At 44.8% G+C, this 26,100-nt stretch overlaps 1 protein-coding gene and 1 long non-coding RNA gene across 3 annotated transcripts; both read left to right on the plus strand.

Annotated features, from left to right (window-relative positions):
* Nucleotides 1-12,732: 12,732 nt before the first annotated feature.
* On the plus strand, nucleotides 12,733-13,030 carry LOC127313480 (uncharacterized). The gene is made up of 2 exons (XR_007859019.2): nucleotides 12,733-12,792; nucleotides 12,928-13,030. It is a non-coding gene; the product is annotated as an uncharacterized lncRNA (long non-coding RNA).
* A 5,441-nt stretch (nucleotides 13,031-18,471) lies between these two features.
* Nucleotides 18,472-24,521, plus strand: LOC127313504 (DEAD-box ATP-dependent RNA helicase 52A). 2 transcript variants are annotated; one of them, XM_051343998.2, is made up of 6 exons: nucleotides 18,472-19,139; nucleotides 21,246-21,329; nucleotides 21,602-21,847; nucleotides 22,176-22,343; nucleotides 22,437-22,556; nucleotides 23,241-24,521. In XM_051343998.2, the coding sequence occupies exons 1-6, from the start codon at nucleotides 18,525-18,527 to the stop codon at nucleotides 24,204-24,206; spliced, it is 2,199 nt and encodes a 732-aa protein (XP_051199958.1). In that variant the 5' UTR covers nucleotides 18,472-18,524; the 3' UTR covers nucleotides 24,207-24,521. The 2 variants fall into 2 exon arrangements, with proteins under 2 accessions (XP_051199958.1, XP_051199959.1); XM_051343999.2 differs by having other exon boundaries at nucleotides 21,605-21,847.
* The last annotated feature ends 1,579 nt before the right edge of the window (nucleotides 24,522-26,100 follow it).

A 26,100-nucleotide genomic window follows, 5' to 3' on the forward strand; every position in this document is an offset into this window, starting at 1 on the left:
TCGTGTACATCCTTCAGAATTATTCTTCCTTCTTCGGGTGTGACACACATTTGCAAGACGCCTAAAATACTTCGCTTGTATAACTCCCCTTTGTCCACTGTGAAAGCTTTGGATCGTCGAATAACTCGCCTTGCCTCAACTGGATCGTCGGGTATTTCTTTCCTGAGGATATATGATATATATGCTTGCATCCAAGGAACTTCTACCATCATCACAAGCTCTTGGTCCTCTTCGTCCTCCGTGGTTTCTTTGAGGGGTGCCGAAGTTTTTTCTTCCTTTGCTTTTTTCTGCACCTTTTTCGGCTTCGTGGATCTCTCCGCTATTTCTTCCCAAAATACTCCTGGCGGGATTGGGAGGCACTGCGACCCGATGTTTGCGAGAACGTCGGCTTCATCATTGCTCAATCTACTGATGTGATTTACCTCGCACCCATCAAACAGCTTCTCGAGCTCATTGTACACCTCCTTGTATGCCATATGCTATCATTGACTGCGTCACATTGGTTCATAACTTGCTGAGCCACCAATTGTGAGTCGCCAAAGATTTTTAATCGAGTTGCACCGCAAGCTTTCGCCATCTTCATCCCGTGTATGAGGGCTTCATATTCTGCTTCATTGTTGGATGCGTTAGGGAACGTCATCCGGAGGACGTATTTTAACTTGTCGCCTTCAGGTGATATAAGTACCACTCCTGCGCCAGCTCCTTCTACTCTCTTGGACCCATCGAAGTTCATGGTCCAAGTTCTCGACAAATCTGGGGGTCCCGTGTTTTGCAGCTCCATCCACTCTGCAATGAAATCTGGCAGAACTTGCGACTTGATTGCCTTTCTTTTTTCATACGTGATGTCCCGAGGGGAAAGTTCTATTCCCCAAAGGGAGACACGCCCTGTAGCTTCTGGATTGTTCAGTATATTTGAAAGAGGTGCTTCGTTGACTACTATTATCGGGTGTGCCGAAAAATAGTGGCGCAACTTCCTTGCCGTTGCAATTACTCCATATGCTAGTTTCTGGTACTGCGGGTACCGCTGTTTGGAAGGCGATAAAACTTCACTGATGAAATATACCGGCCTTTGCACTCCATGGAGTTTTCCTTCTTCTTCTCTTTCAACAACTAGCACCGTGCTAACCACTTGGGGTGTGGCTGCAATGTACAGCAGGAGAGGTTCCTTTTCCTTCGGCGCCACCAAGATTGGTGGTGTCGAGATTGTGCGCTTCAGATCCTCGAAAGCTCTGTCGGCTTCTTCGTTCCACTGGAATTTCTCTCCTTGCTTTATCAGAGAGTAAAATAGTAACGCTTTTTCTTCCAGCCTGGCGACGAATCTGCTCAAAGCTGCGACTCGCCCAGTTAGCTGCTGTATTTCTTTCAACTTTGTTGGCTTCCTCATTGTTACGATAGCTTGTATTTTGCCGGGATTTGCTTCAATCCCTCTTGCTGAAACTAGAAACCCCAGGAGTTCTCCTGCTGGGACGCCGAAAGAACACTTCGTCGGGTTCAGCTTGAGGCAGAATTTGTCGAGGTTGTCAAAGGTTTCCTTGAGATCCTCGATCAGCGTCGCCCCCTTTTTTGACGTTATGACGACATCGTCGATGTATACTTGCACGTTTTTCCCAATCTGTGTCGCCAAACACTTCTGCATCATCCTCTGATATGTTGCTCCCGCGTTTTTCAGACCAAAGGGCATTGTTCTGTAGCAAAACACGCCATAAGGTGTGATGAACGCTGTCTTTACTTCATCTTCTTCTTTCAATCTGATCTGGTTATAACCAGAATATGCGTCCAGGAAGGAAAGACGTTCACATCCAGCCGTGGAGTCGATAATTTGATCGATCCTCGGGAGGGGAAAGTGATCCTTTGGACAATGTTTATTGAGGCACGTAAAGTCGACGCACATGCGAAGGACCTTAGTGTTTTTCTTCGGCACCAACACAGGATTTGCTACCCATGTGGCCTCTGTGTGCAGCTCCTTGATAAAACCAGCTTCTCGTAGTCGATCGATTTACGACAAGCATAGCCTTGCGGTTTGGTTCCGAAAAACGCCGCAAAGGTTGTTTGATTGGTCTTGCTAGTGGATCCAAGTTTAGGTGGTGCTCGGCAAGTTCCCTGGGTACTCCTGGCATGTCAGCTGGACACCATGCGAAGATTTTCCAGTTCTCACGGAGGAACTCAACGAGCGCGCTTTCCTATGCGAGGTCCATGTCGTTTGCGATGGACGTCGTCTTTTTTGGGTTTGTCGGGTGAATCTGCACCTCCTTAGAATTTTTCTCAGTATTGAAAGTTGATTCTTTATTTGGCCTTCCAACGTCTGGCAGCACGTCGTAGTCAGTCATACTCCTTGACGCCAAATACTCAGCTTGCATCCCGAAAGTTTCTGATATCTGATGAAAATCCTTATCGCACTTATCGGCTAAGGCGAAGCTTCCTTTGACTGTGATTGGTCCCTTAGGTCCAGGCATCCTCCACAACAGGTATGTATAATGTGGTACCGCCATAAATCTAGCATATGCTGGTCGTCCCAACAGAGCATGATACTGCGACGAAAAATCCACAACTTCAAACTCCAACTTCTCAATTCTATAATTCTCTCGGGTTCCGAACTGAACGTCGAGATTAATCTTCCCCAGTGGATAACTTGGTTTCTCTGGTGTGATACCATGGAACCTTGTGTCTGTTGGCTTCAGGTTTGCTAAGGATATGTTCATCTTCCTCAATGTATCTGCATACATAAGGTTTAAGCTGCTGCCGCCATCTATGAACACTCTAGAAACATCGAATCCCGCAATAACTGCTGGTAGGATAAGTGCTGACTGCCCTGGTCGAGGAACTTGCTGCGGGTGATCTGCTATGGTAAAGCCAATGTCTTGCCCTGACCAATTAAGATACTCGACTGTTGGTGGAGGCATTTTTTCTGCCATGAACACCTGTCGCGAGATTACTTTCTGAGCTCTGTTGGATGGCCTTCCCTTCTGAATCATCGACACCGCTCCGTTGGAGTTAGGATCAACGTAAGGTGGTGGTGGAGGTGCTGCCGCTATTCTGAGCTGATGTCGATTGTCTTCCGTAATCGCGGGAGGGGGTGGCAAGTGAATCTCGCTCCTGGGTTCTCGAGGATTTCTCTGTGCTGCTCGAGCGTTAGCATGCTCTGCCCACCTTAACATTGCCTGGAAATTGCAACAATCTTTCTGCAGATGTCCTGACTGTCTTTTCCCGTTGCTATCGAGGAAAAAGTGCATCTGACACGGCCCATTCATCATCTCTTCAGGAGACACGAAAGGCCTCGGGAACCTAGGCCCGCTATTTTGCCTGTTGTTTCGAGAGTCATCTCTATTGTCGCCTCGCTGCTCATTGCTTCTCTGATAGTCATCTCTGTTGTTTCCTCCAGTGTTTGCTCGAAAGCCTGCCGAAATTTGTCCTGGGGCATCATAGCTCGGGTACTGCCGAGGGAATCGTCGCCTCGGTTGATAATTTCGACCGCGGTCCTCCTCTGGCGACCTGTGCCGTTTGTTGTGAACAGCATCTTCTCCATCTGCCCATCTGTTTGCTATTTCCATTAACGCGGATACTGTCTTTGGGTTGGTCCTCCCCAAGTCCTCGACAAAATCTCCAAGCCTGATTCCTGCGACAAACGCATCTATCGCTCTCTCGTCAGATATATTTTCTGCCGAGTTTTTGATGATGTTCCACCTTTGGATATATTTTCTCATTGGCTCGTCTGGCTTTTGTCGGCATGCTCTCAACTCCTCTAATGACGCAGGTTTCTTGCACGTGGACCAGAAGTTCTTGACAAACACGTCCTCGAAGCTTTCCCAGCGGTCGATGGATCCTGGAGGAAGTTTCTTTATCCAAGATCGTGCGGCTCCACTCAAATGCACCTGGATGCTTTGCATAGCTGTTGCTCTGGTTCCTCCTGTAAGCTTCACTGTCTCGAGATAGTCCACTAGCCAATCCTCTGGATCTTGAAGGCCGTCGAATTTCTTGAAGTTATCAGGTAACTTGAATCCTGAAGGGACTCGAGTTTTTCGAACTCTCCTCGTGAAGCACGGCAAGCCACACATATCCTCGTCGTTTAACTCTGGGGACTGCCGATGTTCCCTTCTGCTTTGTCGCGCTCTGTCGACTCTTGCTTGTGCTGCCGTGTCCCTTGCCCCACTTGGTCCTTCGGGAGCTGCTGCTGCTGCCGCAGGTCGTGGACTTTTTTGCCTTGCCGCTCCTTCGGGAGGTGTTGATACAAACGCCGTCCCCATAACTCCAACTCCTGCTATCGCCATGTTGTACAGTGTTTCCCTTGGATCTCCTGGAGGTGGTTTAGATGCGAGGATAAAAGCTTGTGTCGCCATATACCCAGCCTCTGGTGTCTTAGGGATGATGTTTCCTCTCGTGTCTATCGACATAAAAGACATGTCGAGGTTTTGGACTAAGTGCTCTCTTTCTCCTTCGGGTACGTGTTGTAACCTCGATCTTGCTCTATTCCGAGCCTCCCTGTGGCTATCACCTGAAGTTCTAGATTGTCGACTCAGCTCTGCCCTTCTCCTGCTGGATGCAGAAGCTGCCTCCTTTCTTCTGTTTAACTCAGCTGTCTGTTTTTCCAATTCCCTTGCAGCTCGTGCGAGCCTATATTGATATGCTTGTAACTCCTCTGGCGTGGCTGTGGTGGCCATTGGTTCTGAGCCATCCATAGCTCTCGCGGCTCTATCCCATGCTGCTTGCGGGAGTCGAACTCTGTCTCGCAGCTGTGGCCCGATATATTTATTGCCTAGACCTCGTCGCAAATCAGAGGGATCAACGTATGGATTTCCCAAATCGTCGAAAGCCTCAGATGTTTCTTCTTGGTCATGGCTTGGCTCTCCGATGACATAAATCTGATGATACTTTGTATTTAGATCTATGTTGGGTTTGGTGACACCATCGTTAAGATTGGCGAAGACCTTGCCCACTGTAGTAGATTTGTCGATGGAGTTGTAGCTGTCGACACTGCTTGAGCCATCGCTTATATATGAGTCCGCAGATGACTCAAACGACATGTCGCTGAAGATCTTGGCGAGTTTTTCTCTCGCCCTGGTGCTGATGAAGCGTGACGATGAAGTTTCTTCCTCTCCTGATTCGGTTGACGATGTATAGCTTGAAAAATCAGAATCGACCGCCGACGATCCCGACGAAATCGGAATTTCGACACGATACGATCCCTCTTTCTCGACGCGAAAGTGAAACCTTCCGAACGTCATCTCCATAGGCTCCTCCAGATACGCATATGCATCCAAACGGGAGGGCGGGTGAGGAACAAAATCAACAGGACCAGTAGCGATCTGTTTACCTCGATCCATTGCGTTGCTTGCGATTGATGAAGCCGATGATTTTGCGGTTGATGAAGTCGATGATCTTGAACGTGCCATCGAGACCAGATCCTTGACTCCTCTAATCCCCATGGTCGGCGCCAATTGACAAGGTATTAACTTGTCAATGCCTACGGATTGTAGACTAGGGTTTAGTTGGAAGTAGAGGGCAAGTATATCTCGAAGGTTTCAGCCGAAAAGTACTCGACGATTATGAAACTAGGGTTTGTAAACAATAATTCGATGATTTCTGCGTCCCTCGACTCCCCCTTATATAGGAGGCGGAGCCGAGGGATTCGTGCCGTACAAGTTACAGAGTCCGGGGAGGTTTCTAACTCATCCCGTAAGATTACAAATAACACTTCCTATTACAACTCTAGTCTTCCTTAATAATATCTTGGGCTCCCGAATCTTCTTATTTTTCGGGTAATGGGCCTTCAGTAAACCCTGGGTACTATCTTCGGCAGGCCCATTTGGGATGCCTATGTCATGAAGTCACACAACTTAGTATTTTCAGGAGTACCCATTTTAGCAATAGTAAATAAAGCAAACTAGATAAAGTAAATGCAAGTAACTAATTTTTTTTGTGTTTTTGATATAGCAAACAAGAGAGCAAATAAAGTAAAACTAGCAACTAATTTTTTTGTGTTTTGATTTAGTGCAGCAAATAAAGTAGTAAATAAAACTAAGCAAGACAAAAACAAAGTAAAGAGATTGGGATGTGGAGACTCCCCTTGCAGCGTGTCTTGATCTCCCCGGCAACGGCGCCAGAAAAAGAGCTTGATACGCGTACAGCACGCGTCCGTTGGGAACCCCAAGAGGAAGGTGTGATGCGTACAGCGGCAAGTTTTCCCTCAGTATGAAACCAAGGTTTATCGAACCAGCAGGAGCCAAGAAGCACGTTGAAGGTTGATGGCGGCGAGATGTAGTGCGGCGCAACACCAGGGATTCCGGCGCCAACGTGGAACCTGCACAACACAAACCAAGTACTTTGCCCCAACGAAACAGTGAGGTTGTCAATCTCACCGGCTTGCTATAACAAAGGATTAGATGTATAGTGTGGATGATGATTGTTTGCAGAAAACAGTAGAACAAGTATTGCAGTAGATTGTATTTCAGTATAGAGAATTGGACCGGGGTCCACAGTTCACTAGAGGTGTCTCTCCCATAAGATAAACAGCATGTTGGGTGAACAAATTACAGTTGGGCAATTGACAAATAGAGAGGGCATGACCATGCACATACATATTATGATGAGTATAGTGAGATTTAATTGGGCATTACGACAAAGTACATAGACCGCTATCCAAAGATGCATCTATGCCTAAAAAGTCCACCTTCAGGTTATCATCCGAACCCCCTCCAGTATTAAGTTGCTAACAACAGACAATTGCATTAAGTATTGCGCGTAATGTAATCAATAACTACATCCTCGGACATAGCATCAATGTTTTATCCCTAGTGGCAACAGCACATCCATAATCTTAGAGGTTTCTCTCACTCCCCCAGATTCACGGAGACATGAACCCACTATCGAGCATAAATACCCCCTCTTGGAGTTACTAGCATCAACTTGGCCAGAGCATCTACTAATAACGGAGAGCATGAAAGATCATAAACAACACATAGATATAAATTGATAATCAACATAACATGGTATTCTCTATTCATCGGATCCCAACAAACACAACATATAGAATTACAGATAGATGATCTTGATCATGTTCGGCAGCTCACAAGACCCGACAATTAAGCACAATGAGGAGAAGACAACCATCTAGCTACTGCTGTAGACCCATAGTCCAGGGGTAGACTACTCACACATCACTCCGGAGGCGACCATGGCGGCGTAGAGTCCTCCGGGAGATGATTCCCCTCTCCGGCAGGGTGCCGGAGGCGATCTCCTGAATCCCCCGAGATGGGATTGGCGGCGGCGGTGTGTCTGGAAGGTTTTCCGTATTGTGGCTCTCGGTACTGGGGGTTTCGCGACAAAGGCTATTTGTAGGCGGAAGGGTAGGTCAGGGGGCGTCGCGAGGGACCCAGGAGACAGGTCGGCGCGGCCAAGGGTGGGGCCGCGCCGCCTACCCTCCTGGCCACCTCGTGGCCCCACTTCGTTGACTCTTCGGTCTTCTGGAAGCTTCGTGGCAAAATAGGACCCTAGGCGTTGATTTCGTCCAATTCCGAGAATATTTCCTTACTAGGATTTCTGAAACCAAAAACAATGACAAAGAATCGGCACTTCGGCATCTTGTTAATAGGTTAGTTCCAGAAAATGCACGAATATGACATAAAGTGTGCATAAAACATGTAGATATCATCAATAATGTGGCATGGAACATAAGAAATTATCGATACGTCGGAGATGTATCAGCCGTCGATTGGAGCCGTTCCAGGAGCCGCCGCCGGTACCAGGAGCTTCGCCGTCGACTACACCTTCCCCGAGCATACTGCCAAACCTTTCTGGAGCCTCGGTGAGCCCTCCGACCCCCTAGGCTCGCCGCTAGACCCTCGGCATCTCGCCGGAGAAGACGATGGCCCTGTGCCGTCCGATTCGATTCTAATCCAACGCCCCCTGTTAGTTCATACCGTTTCGGGTTTTAACAGCCGCTGACGTGCGGGACCCACCCTGTCAGCAAGCCCAAGCACACTGATGCGTTACTGGGCCAATTTGCTGCGTTTGAATTGGTTTCGGCCGAAACTCGTTTCCCGCCGGCCCTTTAATTCAAATAAAGTTTAATTCAAATCCATTTCAAATCAATACTGGCTCCAACTTTGAAATTCAATAGAATCTGTTTGGCTTGGCCAAATTTAAAAAATTTCATATTGTTGGAAAGCTACTAAAAAGATCTACAATATACCACTAGTCCCACCTCAAGATTAGTTGTAGAATTAATCTGATAAAAAGAAGAAGGCAGGGACTTTTCCCTATTCAAATAATTATTAAAAATCAACCAAAATAGATATTAAGTTAATTCCAACTCCAATAGCTCACATTTGACTTACACTAATTTTTTATGCAAGAAAATGGTGTGGTCACTTTGCATGATCATGCCCTAGTTTAATTAATGGACAATATGGTTAGTTTATTTAAGTGATATTGTCCAAAACTATTATGCAAATCATATGAAGTGTTTTACTTCATTTAAATCTTGTCTCAAATGAATTCATGTGATGTTTGGACCCCTGGCCAAACCCTCTTATATGAATTACTTGGAGATTTAAATCATTTGTAGCATTATTAAATGGTATGAGGTGGTCTACCTCATTTAAATCATTTTCTCAAATGATGATAATGAATGTTGGACTTAGGTCAATATAAGTTCATGTATGATTGTTTGAGAAATTAAATCTTAAGAAGATTTCAATGAGAGGAAATTATTTCTCAAGAACCCTATGGAAACTATCATTTACATATTAAATCAAAGGACAATAATTCTCCTCAAGCAACACAACCAATGCACCATAATTAGATTAATTGTGTGCTTAGAATAGTCTGTGTGAATATATGTGATATATGGAATAGCCATTGAATTAGTTGAGTGATTATACTCGTATTTAAATTTAGACGCTAGCCCCGGAGAATACCCGGAGGAAGAAGGTTGCTACCAAGAGGAGGAGGAGGAGAACTTTGAGAACTACCAAGGCAAGCTAATATTCTTGCAAAGTGCAAAGCCCTTTGGGGCAAGGCACACTAGTCTTACCTTTTCTTACCATAAGCCTATCCCAAGTTTCTACATTACAAGTTTTACTTGTTGTTTTCCAAGAGTTACTTTTATAGTTAACTTTGGTCAAAGTGAAAGAAGTTTACTAGAGTAGTAAAGTTAGTCTCAATCTAGCAAAGCAAGATAGCACCCCTCATGATTAGAGCTAGTGCTAATGAATTAAAACTTGACTACTCTAGATGGGAACAATGTGAATTGAATTAAATTTTGAAACCTTGGAATGATGAGGCATTCCATTGAATGATTTTTGAAGGTGAATATGAACAAGAGAAGATGGTGATTTTTGATAAACATGATATTGGTTTGAATGCGATACCTTTCCAATATGGAGTACCCCCACAATACCTGATTATGGGTAGGGCTTAACTGGAAGTTTATGCATCTTAGCATGGGTTCCCTCTGAACACACATCATAGGGGTTACGCCTGAGGCTGCCTCCGTTGTTGAGAAATGATGTGAATTGAGGTGAATTGTACGGCCAAGCCCTGTGCAGTTCCCAGGTTGACAGTTGGTCTTCACTGGGAGGCCAAGCTCATGGGGAGAGGTGCTCATACTAGGATTTATAAGTGAAATGTTATGGTTGATGATCCGCATACGGTGTTACGATGATTCGGGGTAATCCCGACGGATGAAATCAAATGTTGTGGCACAAGTGTGCAACCTCTGCAGAGTGTCAATCTATTCGAATAGCCGCGTCCACGGTTACGGACGGTTGGAAAGGCCATACAGTTTCCGATGTCAAATTCTTGAAATGATGGTGAAATGAATGGTGAAGTGGTGAATTGAATTGAAATCACCACTTGAATGGTGGGAATGACACTAATGTTCCCACTTGAGTTAGTTAGCATATGAATAAGCTTTTCTCAAATACTTGTGAACTAAAATTGGCTTTATGCAAATAAACTAGAGCTTAGCAAACCTTACTAGAAATGTCTAGCACTTACATTAGTATTAGTTTTGCGAGTACTTGAAGTACTCACGGCTTTGTCCCTGGCTATTCAAATGACCAGAGTATGAAGATGAACAAGGAGATGACCAGCAGGACGCCTACGACAACTAGGAGTCTTCCGACGTCAAGCGTTGGCCTGTGGACTAGAGAGTCCTTGTATCTTACGCTTCCGCTATGAACTTGTGTTCTTTCGTTGATCAATAGATCAACTATTCGTGTAATATGGATGATGTGATTCCAATAGTAAGACATTATGGTTTGTAATGAATGATGACTATGATACTTAACTATTATGCCTCGCAACAACAATATTCCTGGGATTGCGATGAATGACATAATAGGCATCCGGACTTAAAAATCCGGGTGTTGACATATGGACTGGTAGAAAACTTGCTTATGCAGTTATGCAGTTTGCAGTGGTAGTTTACTTGGTTTTTTGTTCCATTTTGTTGTTGCTAATCCAGAACTGTTTGTTGGCTGTAGTGGTAGAAAACTTGCTACAATAGTTTGAGATGATTATCTACAGGTTCATATTCATAGTTTGAGATGATTAGGTGGATTTAACTATTTTTAGCCAGCATTTTTTTTGATTTCATACTTTCTGTTGCTCTGGGTTGAAGACCACCACCTAGGTTGTTTATTCATATCGAAAACATGAGGCTATGTCTTTCCTAGGATGAAGTCTAAAACCAATCACGCCTTATGATTTTTTTTAGTTTTTGCTTCTGTTGTGTATTGGAAAATAAAGGCTAGTAGAACCTATACTTGAGTTTTCTTCTAGACTAAATGAAGAGTTGTATTGAATTTTATAATTTTGGACTTTGTTTGTTGCTCAACTTGAAATGTTTTTTGTTGCCTGTAGTGACATGGTTGTTGCCTCTAGTGCTATGTTTTGTTGCCTGTAGTGACATGGTTGTTGCCTCTAGTTCTATGTTTTTTTGTTGCCTGTAGTGACATGGTTGTTGCCTCTAGTGCTATGTTTGTTGCCTCCGGTGCTAGTAAAGTTGATATGTAGAATGATTTTTATTGTTTTGCACAGTTTGCTTTTATTTGCATTGTCATTGCTCACCTTGCTATGTTTTGTTGCCTGTAGTGCTAAAATTGTGGGAACTGATCCGTCTGAAGCAGCTGGGTCATCTTCAGGTCAGCAGCAAGTTCAGGTTAGTTTACCTTTTAATCTCTTGTTTTTTGCTTTTTCTGCAATTGTATTCAATTAAATGGTAGGGTCCTTTTTTTTCCTTCAAACTTTTTTGTGTGTTTATATGTGTGTGTGACTCCCCAATGCAGCCTACTGGTCCTATTGCGATGAAACAAAAGGCTGCAGCATGTCGAGGGCATCCTCCAAATAGGAAGAAGAACAAGGTGGTACCACAAAAGACTAGGGATGCTGGAGTTCAGAAGGAGACATCAACAAAACAGAAAGAAAAGGAAGCTAAGAAAAAAAAGGATAGCGCAGATGTAAGTTTATTGTACTCACGATGCATCATTTCTTACACAGAGCATTTTTGTCTGTTCTGGGTAGGTTCTTTTGTAACATGCAGTAAATTTAAGAGTTGATGGGACTTTTAGGAGTAACTTTTTTATTTTCTATTTTTTGTGCAACTTTGCTATGCAGGAAATAAGAAACAGGGCATCACCATCCCGTTTCTTTGCTCTAAATGGTGAACTTGTTACTGATCAAAGAATTGCCATACTTAAGATGGACTTAGGTGGTCTTCTCAACATCGGTGCATGCACTATGCCCGCTGATCTCAGCCAATGGGTGATGAAGTGTTACATTCATGCGAAATCAGAGTTAGTGATACCCAACAGGAGGAAGATACCAGTTGATGTTGAAAGTGTTTCAAGAGTTTGGGGGCTACCGAATTCTGGGCTGAAAGTTTGTTACGAGATGAAGACGGACATCATCAAAGCAATCAATGAGGAGTACGGTTTTCCTGGAACGAATGCTCCTGAAAAGACTGCATGGTGTAAGATGATAAAAGATATGGATGGTGCTGCGGATGACCGATTTCTCCGAGCTTGGTCTATCGTTGCTTTTGATTGCTTCCTTGCTCCTACTACCGGCCTTAAAGTTAGCCCACGCTGCTACCCTGCTGTATATGATATCAAGCTTCTTCCTCGGACAAATATATGCCAGTTTGTTGCTGATCAGATCAGAGTTGCTTTCAGCGCCTTGGGAAATAAGAAGTTTGTCTGTTGCTGCGTATTTCATTTGGTGGTAAGTGAATTTTTTTTGTTATGATGAACACAATACAGTGAAATAGCATCTATGAGTAAAATTATTGCTTACATTCAAACATTTAATTGCTAGTTTTGAGATATGACCAGCCTATGTTAATTCATGTTTCCACTGTATTAATGACTGCAGTTGCTTTTTGGTACATATTTTTTGCACATGCACTGCTGTTAGTTGCCTTGTTCAACTATAAAATTGCCTCCCAACTATGCATTGTATAATCCATCAAGAGCTTTTTGCTTTTTATCAATGAAATTGTTGCCTTCAATCCATATTTAGTTGCTTAGAAATATAGTTTTTTAAGTTGCCTCACATGAAGTTTGCTTTTGTGTCTATGATGTTTTTGTGTTAATTCATTTCTGTTTTTGTTCTCCAATGCTTTCTTTGCCCCCTCACACACCCTTTTTTAATGAACATATGTTGTACCTTGATTCACTAGAAGTTGATGAGGTTATAAGTGACTGCAACCCTCGTGTTGATGCCTGGGATAGCTCATTAATTAGCAAGGTGAAGAAGAAGGATAGGATTAGCCCTGGAGTTTTCGGCAAATTACAAGTATGCATTAGCCCATAAACTTCTTTTAATTTTGCTAAGATAATTTCTTCATTTCTTAGAAAGTTCACCGTCTTCTTTTTATTGCCCTTACACTAATACATTTTTTCAATTATTTTTATGAATTTAAAAAATCAGCTGAAGGAGAAATACAGGGACACTCAACAGAGTGGTCTTTTTGGAGGATTGCTAAAGGCTGAACAATTTACTGCCTCTAATCTGCCACGAGACTACGACCAAAGTGTGAGCACCTAAACAATACGCATTTCTTAGCTATAGCATAGTTCTTATATCATTTCTTTTCCACAACTTATAACTGTTAAGAATTTATTTCCTGATTTCAATTGTTACATAAGAAAAGAAAAATTGGTGCGTTGCTTTATGGTTTGTGCTCTGAATTTGAAGAGTCTATGGCGAAGTTTGTCCAGGGGATTGGCAATCTTGAGCAACGTACTGCTGCTGGAAGCACTACCCGTGCCAATGTTGTACCGAAGGAAAAACCATAGAGGCCAAGGAAGAGACAGCGTACGAGTCACGAAGAAGAGGCAGCACTTCAAGATGATACCGATGACTCCATGAATACTGATGATGATGAAGCTGACAACCTGGTATTGAATGATGATGATGATACTGACGATGACAGAAGGCAAGTAATTAGCAAAACTCAAATGCAAAACATAAAACAATATAACATGCAACTTCATGATCATTTAGAGGCAATTTTAATTACTATTACAGACAACTAAAACTGCTTTTTAACTGCAATGTTGCCGAACATGCTTTTCACTGCAACCAATTATTGTATGCAATTAAAAGAATAAAACATGCAACTCCATTACCATCTGCAGCAATTAATTTATCAGTACATGCAACAGGGAAGAAGATGATGATGACAGTGAGAATGATAACAATGATGACAACCAAGGCGACGCTGAGGATGATGGGGAACAACGTGATGACGCTGATGGGGAGGAGGATGAGGATGAAGGGAATGGGGACGATGACGAAGAGGAAGAGGAACAGGGAGATGATGATGATTTTGACGGTAAAGGAGGTGATGACGGAGATGATGACAGTGATGGTGATGGAGGCAACAATGCTGCAACTAGCATGCAGGGAGGACAAAACGACGATATGGATGATGACGAAGCTAGCGACGATTCTTTGACAACTGCGCAGTATTATCTTAATACCAGGAGTAAAAGGGGCAGTACAAGTTCAGGTGACAAGAGGAAAAAGAAGGATGATGTAGATGTTTTGCCAACAGCAGCTATGGAGGATGCATCATTGCCTGACTTGTGCAGATTTGAGAAAAAGAGTAAGCTTCCAGACACCTCTCCAACGGAAAAACATGTTGTTCTTGAGGAAAGGACAGATAATATCAAAGAAAATGTGTCCAAAGAACATTCAACCCCCAATGATGCACATGATGATGGATTGGATTTCATCAATGCGATGCAATGTAGCTCGGGAGCATACATGCAGTTTCTTGGCCGAACTCCTAGTCACAGGACAGAAGATGTGCAACATGATGAGCCCACATTGGGTAAACATGCAAGTGCTATGAAAAACATCAACAATCAGCAACCAATAGACAGCCAGCTAGGCAATGATGCGCGTGCACCACAACATTCAACTACCATACTGGAGGCAACTACAGCTACACCACAGTCAGCTACTGAAGTTGTTCATGCAGCTTTGCAGGGAAAACATTCAAATGCCGGACTGAAGGCAACATCAGTCACAGTTACTGAAACTTCCAGTAGCATACAGGCAACTAATGCTGGAACTGAGGCAACTACAGCTAGGCCAGAGGCAACTGCAAATCCAAGAGCCTTACAAAGAACTTCGTCAGTCCATCTGCATCATCCACCACAGCAGGCAACTCCTACCACCATGCAAGGGAATACACTGAGATGCCGCGCAACTCATGCTGCCAGGGAGGCAACAACACCTGGACCTGTTTGTACCTCACCAATTGTTCATGCAACAAGTGTTGCAAACAAGGCAACTACCAGTTCATTTGCAGCAACAAGCCCTTTGGAACATGCAACTCCAGCCCTTTGGAACATGCAACTCCAGAAAACACTGAAACCCGACCTTCGGGAGGGATTTAGAGGAGGGACTCATGGAAGTGGCTCCATCATAACTACTGATTGGATCATTGGAGGCCAAGGCATCAATCTTCATCATCATCACCATTGGTCTTCTCGTTGTAATCCTTCACCTCGAGGTGGATTTATATTTGTATTCATTCGATCCCCCATTTTCTGCCCATCAATTCATGATGATGTTATTTGCCTCCATGTGTGACTAGATCCATTTGTTCTTGGTGAGATGGAGAAACCCTGGCCAAAGTATGAACTGAAATAAAGTTTGTTAATTTTATAATAATTATGAAGCGTGTTTGTTCTTATCAACGATGTTGTGTGTTGCCGACCATGCAATATTTGCCTAAGGGATGCTGGTAAGAATCATCATTGTATATGGTTGGCGATACATGGGCATGGGGCAAACCGCTGCCTCTACCAATTATATATACACAAGGATAGCAATAACCAATACCTATGAGCATGACCATGGGGCCGGAGACCCTTAATTGATGGACCCACACAACATGCTATGTGATAAGGTAGTGGTCATGACGTACTTGAAATCATGCTTATGGGAGCATCCATATAAGAAACCTTGCCACACATAAACATATATAAAAGACAAAATCGATATTCGTAATCACCACACCTAGACTAGTGGTTAATCCACAACTCCCCAAGAACGTTTTGCCCCTATTGAATATCAATTACTTTACTATCACTTGCGTGCTCTCATTTACTTTAGTTTACTTTGTTCACAACTTCTCAAAAAATGATTTTATTCTTGCTTTGGATTTAAAGATAATTTACAAGTACTTTTAAGGATTACAACAAAATAACCAATGATGTTGATGATTAAGATTGATTCCTTGGCCTCCAATGATCCAAGCAGTGGTGATAAGTCTAGTCTATAAGTTATTCTTCTGAAGTTTTATTTGCAGTTTTACCTCATTGTAATTAGGAGACAATGAAGATCTTTTGTAAAGTGTGTGAGTTTTAATTCCATAGACATACCTTGGAATCATGATGTTTGTGTTGTACCACTCTGATAGATGTAATACTAGTGAACCGGTGTTTCATTGGTGTTATGTCAACGACCTGCGTATTACAACGTGCAGTGGTATGGTGGGTCACCGCATGCGCCAACGTAGATATTCAATGATAATTATATGACCACTGCCTCATGTTGTTGTACGTAGATGGACCGCAATAGCTCGATGGAGCTTCTCTACAATAATATCATCGATACATACTTGAACGATGACTCAACCAGTGATACCATACCAATGTTGTCCACGATAGCCCTCATAAAAGAACATAGCGAAAGGACTTGTTTGTGAAAGATAAGAAGCTTGTTGGAAGGATGTGGATTGGGCATTTTGGTGTGCTCCAATCTAGGTGGGATATTGTTCTGCACCCTATTGAAACATGGAACACCGAGACCATATGGAAGATGATGACTACTTGTGTAATCATACACAACATGATCTTTGATGATTAGTGTGATGGTAGCCTTTGTGACTAAGGGTGGCAATTGAAAGATGAATCTGTTGAGCTGGAGTCTACGTTAGCAAAATTTGTAGAGTTACTACATGTGCATCATGAGATCCGTGATTGCTACACTCACGATCGACTTCAAGGCAGTTTGGTTCGGCATATGTTGGCTCACTCAGTGGCGGACCTAGAAGCGTGGGCAAACATGTTGCCATTTTTTTGATAAATTTCTATAGAAAATCAAGTGGTGTAAGGCACCGTGCCACCGACAAGCCTGGGCGGCTGCCCGGGCCTATCATGGTTTAAATTTGGTTGTGAACACTATATCTGATTGTGAACGTTTATTTAGTTGTAAATTATTTAAATTTATTTAATTGTAAACAATATTATTTTTTATTCATATGTTTGCCTCTGGTGAAATGGAAAAAAATGAGGCAACCGGGCGACTGAAGGGAGACACGTCACGTTGGGTCGTTCCGCGGCTTCCGCCGTAGATGCCTTGTGTTTTTATTTTATTTTTTGAGATGAGATGCCTTTTGTTGAGTGCGTGGTAAACTTGGTTCTGGTAACTCTTTCTCACTTCTCCGTAAAAGAAACGGCAAAACAAAGTCACCCCGGGTGAAGCACGTATGCAATCCGGGACTGGACTGGCACGGCAACCGCGTTTTACCCGGAATAGACCGCTGCAGCAGAGCATCACCGGCCTGGCACAGTTGCCGGGGCTAGCACCGTTTTGGGCACACGGGCAATCGACCCGTCGTCTCCCACAAGCACAGACAGAGCGCACGTCCTGTGTCCACACTGATGACGAACGGCCGGGCATGTTCCTGCTCGACTTTAAGATCAGACCCGCTCGTCCAGCCAAAAACATGAATGCAGCCACAAGCTGGTTGAGAATGTTTAAAGTAGTAGAAAATCCATTTAGCTCCCATAAATTCAAATACTGTGTATGTTCGTACAAAATCCGAGACTTGTTACGGACCGGAGAGAGTACCAGCATTACACATTTACACATTACATTACTGGAAAAAAAAAAATACATATCTACCACAAGTCGATGGCCAGTTAGGTAGAGGGAAACAATGTGCGCAGGCATGAGAAAATTCAAAGCGAAGAGAACTCACCGTGTACAAGAAATTCAAATAGCTTTGGACTTAATAACCCAGAAAAGAAAACTTTGGAGTATGTTCGGCAACCGTGGTGGTTCTGTTCGGTCATGCTGAAAGCGGAATTCGGCTCCCCACAAAGGAAACTGTTTTAGTACGGAGAGAAGAAATGCAAACCCACGCATATTCCTCATCTAGTGGACTGGTACGTCCTGTATTTCAAAATAACTTGTTCAATTTGAAAAATATAGATAACAGGATGCGTCTAGATACTTCTATATCTCGAGCAAGTTTTTTTGGGACGAATAAAATATAATAAAATAAATTTCAAATTTTACACCAAAAAAATCCAAAATATTCACGCAAGTGGGACATGCAAACTCAGCTCCTGAAACAAGAAGAAAAATCACAGCTTCTCTCTACGAGCACTACTACTAGCAGCAATTTGAAAATTCATTTACCTACTTAATGCCTATCTCCAGCTGTAGTTAAAGCAGAACGAAAACCCCAAGTTGAATAGTAAATGTGACTGGGAATATGTACCAGTTCATCTACCCACCTTCCAAAGCCCCACCCCAAACGTCAGCCCATGATAGGACGGGTACACAACTTCCGAGTACCCATAGCGCTTCCCTCTTTGCTGTCAGAAAAAACGCAGTGGCGGGCCCCACAGCACGCCCCGCGCGGGAAGCCCCAGCGCCGCATCCACCAAAAACCCCGTCCGACGCCACCGCTCCACAATCCTACCCGTCCATCCCCGATCAGACGGCCAGGCACCACCGCCAGTCCATACACCGAGCCCACGCCAGCTCCTTTACCTCCCATATCTCGACCTTTACGAGGCGATCGTACGGCGCGGGGCTATACGCGGTCCATAGACCGGGTGCACCGATCTCGCCAACAACTCCGCCCACTCACGGCACCGCACTCACTCAACCCAGAGGGATACAAATTCAGCACGCCGGCCTGCTCGCTTCCCATCCCACCACCTCCCACTTCCCCTCCCCTTCTCCCCACAGCCGCGCGCGGTAGGGTTTTGCGGATGGCGGCGGCGGCGGTAGCCAGCGGCTGGAGCGACGACGACCCGGCCGCCGGCGAGTGGACCACCGTCACCCGCTCCGGCCGCTCCACCCGCTCCGGCCCGGCGGGGCACTACCCCACCACCACCACCACCACCCCCGCCCCGCCCGCGCCACGCCGCCCCGGCGACGTCGCCAAGGCCTTCGCCGGGCTCGAGATCAAGGCCAAGCCCGCGGCCGAGGCCGAGGACGCGGGCCGCGGCGGCAGGCTCGACAAGTACGACATCCCCGTGGAGGTGAGCGGCGAGGGCGCGCCCGCGCCCGCCGCGGGCTTCGAGGAGGCCGGGCTCGTCGAGGCCGTGCTCCGCAACGTCGCGCGCTGCGGCTACGACTGCCCCACCCCCGTGCAGCGCTACTCCATGCCCATCGTGCTCGGAGGCCGGGACCTCATGGCCTGCGCGCAGACCGGCTCCGGCAAGACCGCCGCCTTCTGCCTCCCGGTGATCAGCGGCCTCGTCGCCGCGGATGCGGCGGGAGCGGGTCGCGGCGACAGGGACGCGTTCGGCTACGACGACTACACCCGCGCCGCCAGGCCGCGCGCCCTCGTGCTCGCGCCCACCAGAGAGCTCGCCGCGCAGGTATGGGCCTCGCCGTCTCTCTCCCTCTCTATCTCCTTATGCGCGATCGCTCGGACGCCGTGTTGCTTCTGGGGCGCGTTGTTGCGCCCTGCGTCACCTAGGCGACGTCCCGTGGTGGCGCGGGCGCACCGAAATCTTCGCGTAGATGTCTGTTTGGCGTCGTTGTTCCTCTAATAATCTGTGCGCGCACGGCGTCCTGTGCATGCCTGCGTTCGTGGTTTGCTCATGCAACGAGTCGAATTCGGTTACCTTGTTCCATAATCCATATGTCTCTCTGAACGCGCATGGTGCGGGATCTGGGGGTGCGTTCCGGTGTGCGATGGGGGCCTGCATCCAACGGGGCGGTGCATGTCTGGAAACTTTTCTCCTTTGGGGGTTTGCATGGCGCATCTTGTTTCTGTAGGTTTATTTGCCGTAATTAATTGTATTTGTGTTTAAGCTCTCCTAGATTCTAGATTATGTGTGCCGCCTACGATTTCTGCTGTGCATAATTGCTTCGAACAATTTGTTTTGTTCACCATGTTAGTTGGGGTACAGATTTGCTAGGATCTTGTTGATTCATAGGACACTACTTTCATACCCCCTTCTGTTCGTTCATGTTATGGTTTATTTGCACGTTGTACTAGTAACAGTTAGTATATTATGGAGTAAATTTGTCTGTCCATTTACCAAATCAGTATGCTCGGTGTGCTAGAGCTTCTTCAGTATCAATTTATTTTGCTCATGGTGTTAGTTGAGGTACAGATTTGCTAAGATTTGTCGTTTCATAGGACATTGTGTTCATTCCCCCCTTCTGTCATTTCACGTTACATTTTATTTGCATGTTGTACGAGTTACAATTGCTCTGTTATGCAGTAAATTTGTCTGTCCAGTTACCAAATCAGTATGCTCTATGTGCTACTACTTCAGTATCAATTTATTTTGCTTATCTTGTTATTTGGGGTACAGATTTGCTTAGATTTTGTCGTTTCATTGGACATCATGTTCATTCCCCCTTTTGTTTTTTTTCACGTTGCGTTATACTTGCACATTGTAGGAGTAACTATTAGTCTGTTATGGAGTAAATTTGTCTGTCCATTTGTAAAATCAGTATGCTCGGTAGGCTAGTGATTCTTCAGTAATGTGGATTTCATTACATTATTGCCCAAACCTCCTTTACTAGTTGTATGTTGGAGAATTCGGATGGACCTTTCACCTTTTTAAGGCATAACTTCAGATATTCCTGTGTTGCATTAGTTTTCATCTTGCACGGTAGCCTACTTTGGTAGTTAATCCCAGGTATTGTGCTTCATTCTTCCTGATTGTTTCTGGGTGCCTTGGGTGGGTTTGGTCTGATTTATGTACAACTTCATGTTTTTGCTCTCTTTCATCTGGACAACTTAAGTTTTTTTCTATCTTTGTACTTTATTTATGATCAGGTAGCTACCTATGTCTCAGCATTTTTCCTTTCTCTCTTTGACTTGCATTTCATGATATCAATCAAGGTAAGGGTAAGTTTTGTTATTTTGCTGGGAGTAAAACTTGCATACATCTGCATTCTTTGCTGCTGATGTAGAAGTTGCTAGCTCTTTTCTGATGTTATCCATCCTCGCTTTGCAACGTATATATACAGAGTTGCTGTGTGGTAGTATTAGTATCAGTTAGCTGTGGGCCTCAACAAACTATTCATTAGTTTCAGATATTTGGAGCTTTCTCCGTGTCTAATGACTAGCTTGTTCGACCAAACTAGCTTCTTGTTTCTGTTGGCTTGTTTGCTTATGAAATGATTTTGAAATGAGAGTACCCTGAAGTTTTGTCAATGAAAAACAAATAACTGTGGTTGCATTTGATTTTGCTTGTTGGTCTGGGTTCGAGTTGAAGTTGGCCTTTAATTATGTGAGCAAAATGTCTGTGGTGTTATGACTTACTAACTCAATTTAGTGTTTTGTGCATCATATCATCTGAAATACTACTGTTCATGTGTACTTCATTTTTATTATTCTGTCAAACGTCAAGTGTGTTACTATTTCTTGGTTTTGAGGGCATGTGAGGTGAAAAGATTTTGATTCATTAATGTCACTGTTACCTGTGCCATGACTTCATTGCTAATGATAGCACACTTTTTAGATTCATGAGGAGGCCAAGAAGTTCTCTCACCAAACTGGAATCAAAGTTAAGGTGGCATATGGAGGAACTTCAATGATTCAACAGGTGATTGCTGATTCTAGGCTTCTGTGCGTGATGTCTTATCTTAACTTTCAAGTAGCTTAGCTGTGCAGAAATTAGTTTAAATGTGGGAGTGCAAAATATAACGTGGAGCTTTTATGTTGCATTTCTTAAATATGATTGATATGCTAGCACTCAGATGTTATACTGCATGTCTTTTGTTGCTTGGCCAATCAGTATAACTTTGATGTATTTTTATGTCATCTGTCTTTTTGCGTTGCTCATCTAACATGCAGTTTCTGTGCCTGCTTGTTTAGCAGCTACGTGATATAGAAAGAGGCGTTGACATTCTTGTTGCTACACCCGGCCGCCTTGTGGACATGATTGAAAGAGCAAGGGTCTCTCTCGAGGCAATTAAGTACCTGGTAATGGACGAGGCTGACAGGATGCTGGATATGGGGTTTGAGCCTCAGATAAGAAAGCTTGTTGATGGCATGGGTATGCCTCGAAAGTCCATGAGACAAACTATGCTTTTCAGTGCAACCTTTCCACCACAAATACAGGTAATGAATCGTTTATTTACTTCTCATGCATCAACATAAGTATGATTAAGAATAAAATAATTGAATGTTTTCATGTTTCTGTTTTCTGCAATAGCTCAATGATGAGTCCTAAGTTCCTGTAACATACATTGCCACAAACATATGAGCAAGTGGATAGCACTTACATTTTGTACGAAAAATTATATCATTTGTTGATAAATTATACCTCCCCAGTGGATGACTGCATGTTTATTAGCTTAGTGCTATCTAGTTGGAAATGATTGAACTGATGATATCCACTTGATTATGTCTGCTTTGATATATTTGGCTAATATTTGCTTTTATCCAGAGACTGGCTTCAGACTTTTTGTCGAAGTACATATTTATCACTGTTGGGAGGGTGGGTTCAAGTACCGATCTAATTACCCAGAAACTTGAGTTTGTTACTCATGATGAGAAAAAAACCTACCTGCTAAATCTCCTGCAGGAGCAATCTTTCTGTTCATCTGATGGCAAGGTATTATTTGTTCAATCTTGGATGTAATGATTGGACTAGTTGGATGTTTGTTCTGTGAGATTTGTTCTTATGTTAGTTTTATTGTTTGTTTAGCCGCAGCAGCCTCTAACACTAGTTTTCGTGGAGACAAAACGAGATGCTGATTCATTGAGGTATTGGCTATACAACAAAGGTTTCCCCGCAACAGCTATTCATGGTGATAGAACACAAGAGGTAAAAAGCATGTGTATGAATTCTTCTGTGTTGGCCTAACTTTTTCCTTAGCAACATTGTAAAACTGCAATGGCTGCACATTATAATCGAGAATACGGCTACGCATTATAATCAACAATTTTTGTCTGAAATATCTGGCATGCTATGTCAACACTGATAGCTTAGGACCAAGATTAAATTTCCATTAGTCTTGCTTGAGTTACAAATATCATTCTACCTCTTGAGGACATATCTAGCTTATGCAAATGTGTGTACCTCTTGTCAGGCTTTATGTCTTTGCTGACAGTTTAACTAGTTTTGTCCGCCTCCTGTGTTCACATGGTTCATTTAGCTCTATAAGTGAACAAATAATTTGTATCTGTCATTACAGTATCAATGTTGACTGTTTGTAGTTGCTCCAGAATGTGCTTCACTTTCTTTTTTACAAAGAGAGAACATCTTTGTCTTGTATATATCAGATACTTGAGAAAAATTATCGGACCATATTTACATGCCACAGTAGCGCACATGTAACTAAGACATGTACTTCTCAGAGTGCTGCTAGTTGATTTCCTTGTAACCATGCAAATAGAATATGTGTTACATAGCACTTCTTTGTCATTTTCTTTATTCTAGACCAGTAAATATGTTAAGCAGCTTATCTGTCTTACTATAGACTGATATTTGTATGCTTGTTATCTGAAGGAGAGGGAAAGCGCATTGAGATCCTTCAAGTCTGGCTTGACTCCTATCATGGTCGCTACTGATGTAGTCGCTCGTGGCCTGGATGTCCCAAATGTTAGTCATGTGATCAACTACGACCTTCCCAAGAGCATCGAGGACTATGTCCACAGGATTGGAAGAACTGGGAGAGCTGGAAATGCTGGGTCTGCCACCGCCTTCTTCACTGAACAGAACCACCCCATTGCAAAGGGACTGCTGGAACTGATGACTGAGGCAAAACAGAACGTTCCTGGCTGGCTAGAGGATTACGCAGGGAGGCCATGCTATGGAGGGTTGAGCTACGGTGGAAGAGGCCGTTCCAATGGTGGTGGTGGCAGCAGCTTTGGCGGCAGAGATTACCGCAATGGTGGGGACTATTCTGGCTACTCTGGTGGTGGTGGTGGTGACAGCTACTCAGGTGGTGGTGGCCGTGGTGGCTATGGTGGTGGTGGCCGTGGTGGCTATGGTGGTGGTGGTGGCCGTGGCGGCTACGGTGGTGGTGGTGGCGGTGACAGCTACTCAGGTGGTGGTGGCCGTAGCCACGGTGGTGGTGGTGGCCGTGGCGGCTATGGTGGTGGTGGTGGTGGCAGGAGCTACTCAGGTGATGGTGGTGACAGCTACTCAGGTGGTGGTGGCCGTGGTGGTTACGGTGGTGGTGGTGGCAGAAGCTACTCGGGTGATGGTGGTGACAGCTACTCAGGTGGTCGTGGTGGTGGCGGCAGGAGCTACTCGGGTGATGGTGGTGGTGGTGGCAGGAGCTACTCGGGCGATGGCGGTGGCGGTGGCAGGAGCTACTCTGGTGCTGGTGGCGGCAACAGCTACTCCCGTGATGGTGGTGGCAGATACTCCAGTGGAGGGGGCTCCTCCCGGGCAAATGATCCACCTCCGCGGTACTACCCTTCCTACCCCATGGGCACGACAAGCATCAGCGCCTCTGGCTGGGACTAGCTGCGGCGCACCCTCGCCTCTCGGTGCACATACCGTATATATTATTATCTAAAATACCTAGGTGAACCTAAATGCGTGTGGCACACCTGATCTATGCTTGGTGTCTGCTGGTCCTTTTGCCTTATCGATGGTGGTCTTGATGGTGCACAGGGGGAAGTTACAAATGTTTTGCTGGGAAATGGGATTTGGTGGGGGACATTGTGATGCTTAAAACTCTACTTGGTGCTTAAAGCTTGCTGGCTGTTATTGTAAGCAGCAAATAACCTGCCTGGTTTACTGTTTATTGAGGTCTTTATGAATGACCCCCTTTTACGAGCTGTTGGTGCTATGTTCTGCATCTTGAATTTTGTTGTGCTCACTGGCCATTCGTATGGTATGCAATTGTGAATGTTGTGTGGTGTGGTTATGCACTTGTGCTGCTGGAACGTCTAATTTGCCTCCATTGCTTTAACTTTGCATTGTATCCTTTTGTTGAAGAGCGCTTATTGTGCTGGAGCTTTGCTGTTTGTTTCCTGGCGTCATTTGTGTCTCTTCAGTTTTAAATGTTCTGCAGTTCAGACCCTGTTGTAACATTCGTTCAACCAATTTCTTTGCAATCTGGAGTTAGAACATCTGAAGCTGAGCCAAGCTCTGGGATGCCATTCTGATTCCTGAGAGCTTTGAGATGAGCTCTGTTACCTATCAAAATAGTTCAGTGTTGGGTCATCTTCACCACTCTTTTCTGTGACTGGTTAGCATTGGCTGATAGTGTCGGTGTGTGCAGGCTTCTTTCTGCAAAGTTTACAGCGGAGTGTGTTTCTGGCAGTTTCCGTGTGGATCTTTTGTATAGTAATATTTTTTATGTTAATGGAATACTACCTCTGTTCTGGATTATAAGGCTGACACCTATTCATAGGTCATATATTTAACCAAGATGATAGAAGATATATATTTTAAAATATATATTGTTAGAAAATTTGGATGATTTACTTTCTAATGATAATTTTGTTTTGTAAAATTCAGGTTATGTTGGTTAAATCGATGATCTAGGTATAGCGCCGGCATTATAATCCCGAGCGGAGAAAGTACATGGTTACTTAAAAAAAGCAATCAATTATAATCCCGAACGGAGAAAGGGTTCGTTGTTGGTTGGGGATTTGTGGAGGGGGAGGCGACGAGAGTTTATTTCTGGTGTTCTGGAACAGTTCTCTGATTCGACAAGCGTAGCTGAGGGCTCAGCTTTCTTTACTTTTACCATTTTTCGCATCTCTGCGTATATCACTATATCAGCAATGGACAGATCAATTTGGATTGAAAGATGAATCAGATTTGTGCTTAAGAAATCCTTAGAGAAAATCAAGCACGGTTGTTGGTCCTGGTAAACATTATTAGATTCATAGCAAGTATTGCAAAATAATCGCCACCAAGATCTTCCATGATAAGTCTAGTAGTTCCATTGGCATATAGGTTGGCTGTCGAATGAAGAACCGAAACGCTCTCGCGACCGCGTCGTCCCCCGCGGGCGACGGGGCCGCGCCGCCACCCACCCTCGTCCAGCTCCCCCCTCCTCCTCTTCTCCTCCGCCGTCGTCGGCGTGCGTCGCCGGGCAAGGCCCAGGCGGCGGCGGCGGCGGCCCTCGACTTTCCCCTCTCGGCGCTACGCCTGCGCGGGGTAGGTGCGGCCGGGAGGTGCTCCTCGGCCGGCGGCGGTCCGGCGTGGCGGGGTGAGATCCCCACGTCGGGTGGGAGGAGGGGTGGCGGCGCGGCCGTTGGCGGCGGAGCTGCACAGGCGGCGCCATGGCAGGGCCCGCTCGGCCCAGATCTGGGCCCAGGCGGGGCCCGGAGGGGCACGGCGGTGTCTCTGCTCTTGGCACGCTGGCGGCGCTCCCTGGAGGAAGAGAAGGCAGGGCGGCGGT

This window comes from Lolium perenne, chromosome 7 (genome assembly GCF_019359855.2).
Source record: "Lolium perenne isolate Kyuss_39 chromosome 7, Kyuss_2.0, whole genome shotgun sequence".
Taxonomy (NCBI): Eukaryota; Viridiplantae; Streptophyta; class Magnoliopsida; order Poales; family Poaceae; genus Lolium; species Lolium perenne.

Excerpts from the sequence above, each read along its gene's own strand:
- LOC127313504 (XM_051343998.2), top strand. The coding sequence starts at position 18,525 with ATGGCGGCGGCGGCGGTAGCCAGCGGCTGGAGCGACGACGACCCGGCC. Across the intron at positions 19,140-21,245 it reads CCAGAGAGCTCGCCGCGCAG|ATTCATGAGGAGGCCAAGAA; the intron begins GTATGGGCCTCG and ends CACACTTTTTAG. Across the intron at positions 21,330-21,601 it reads GAACTTCAATGATTCAACAG|CAGCTACGTGATATAGAAAG; the intron begins GTGATTGCTGAT and ends CTGCTTGTTTAG.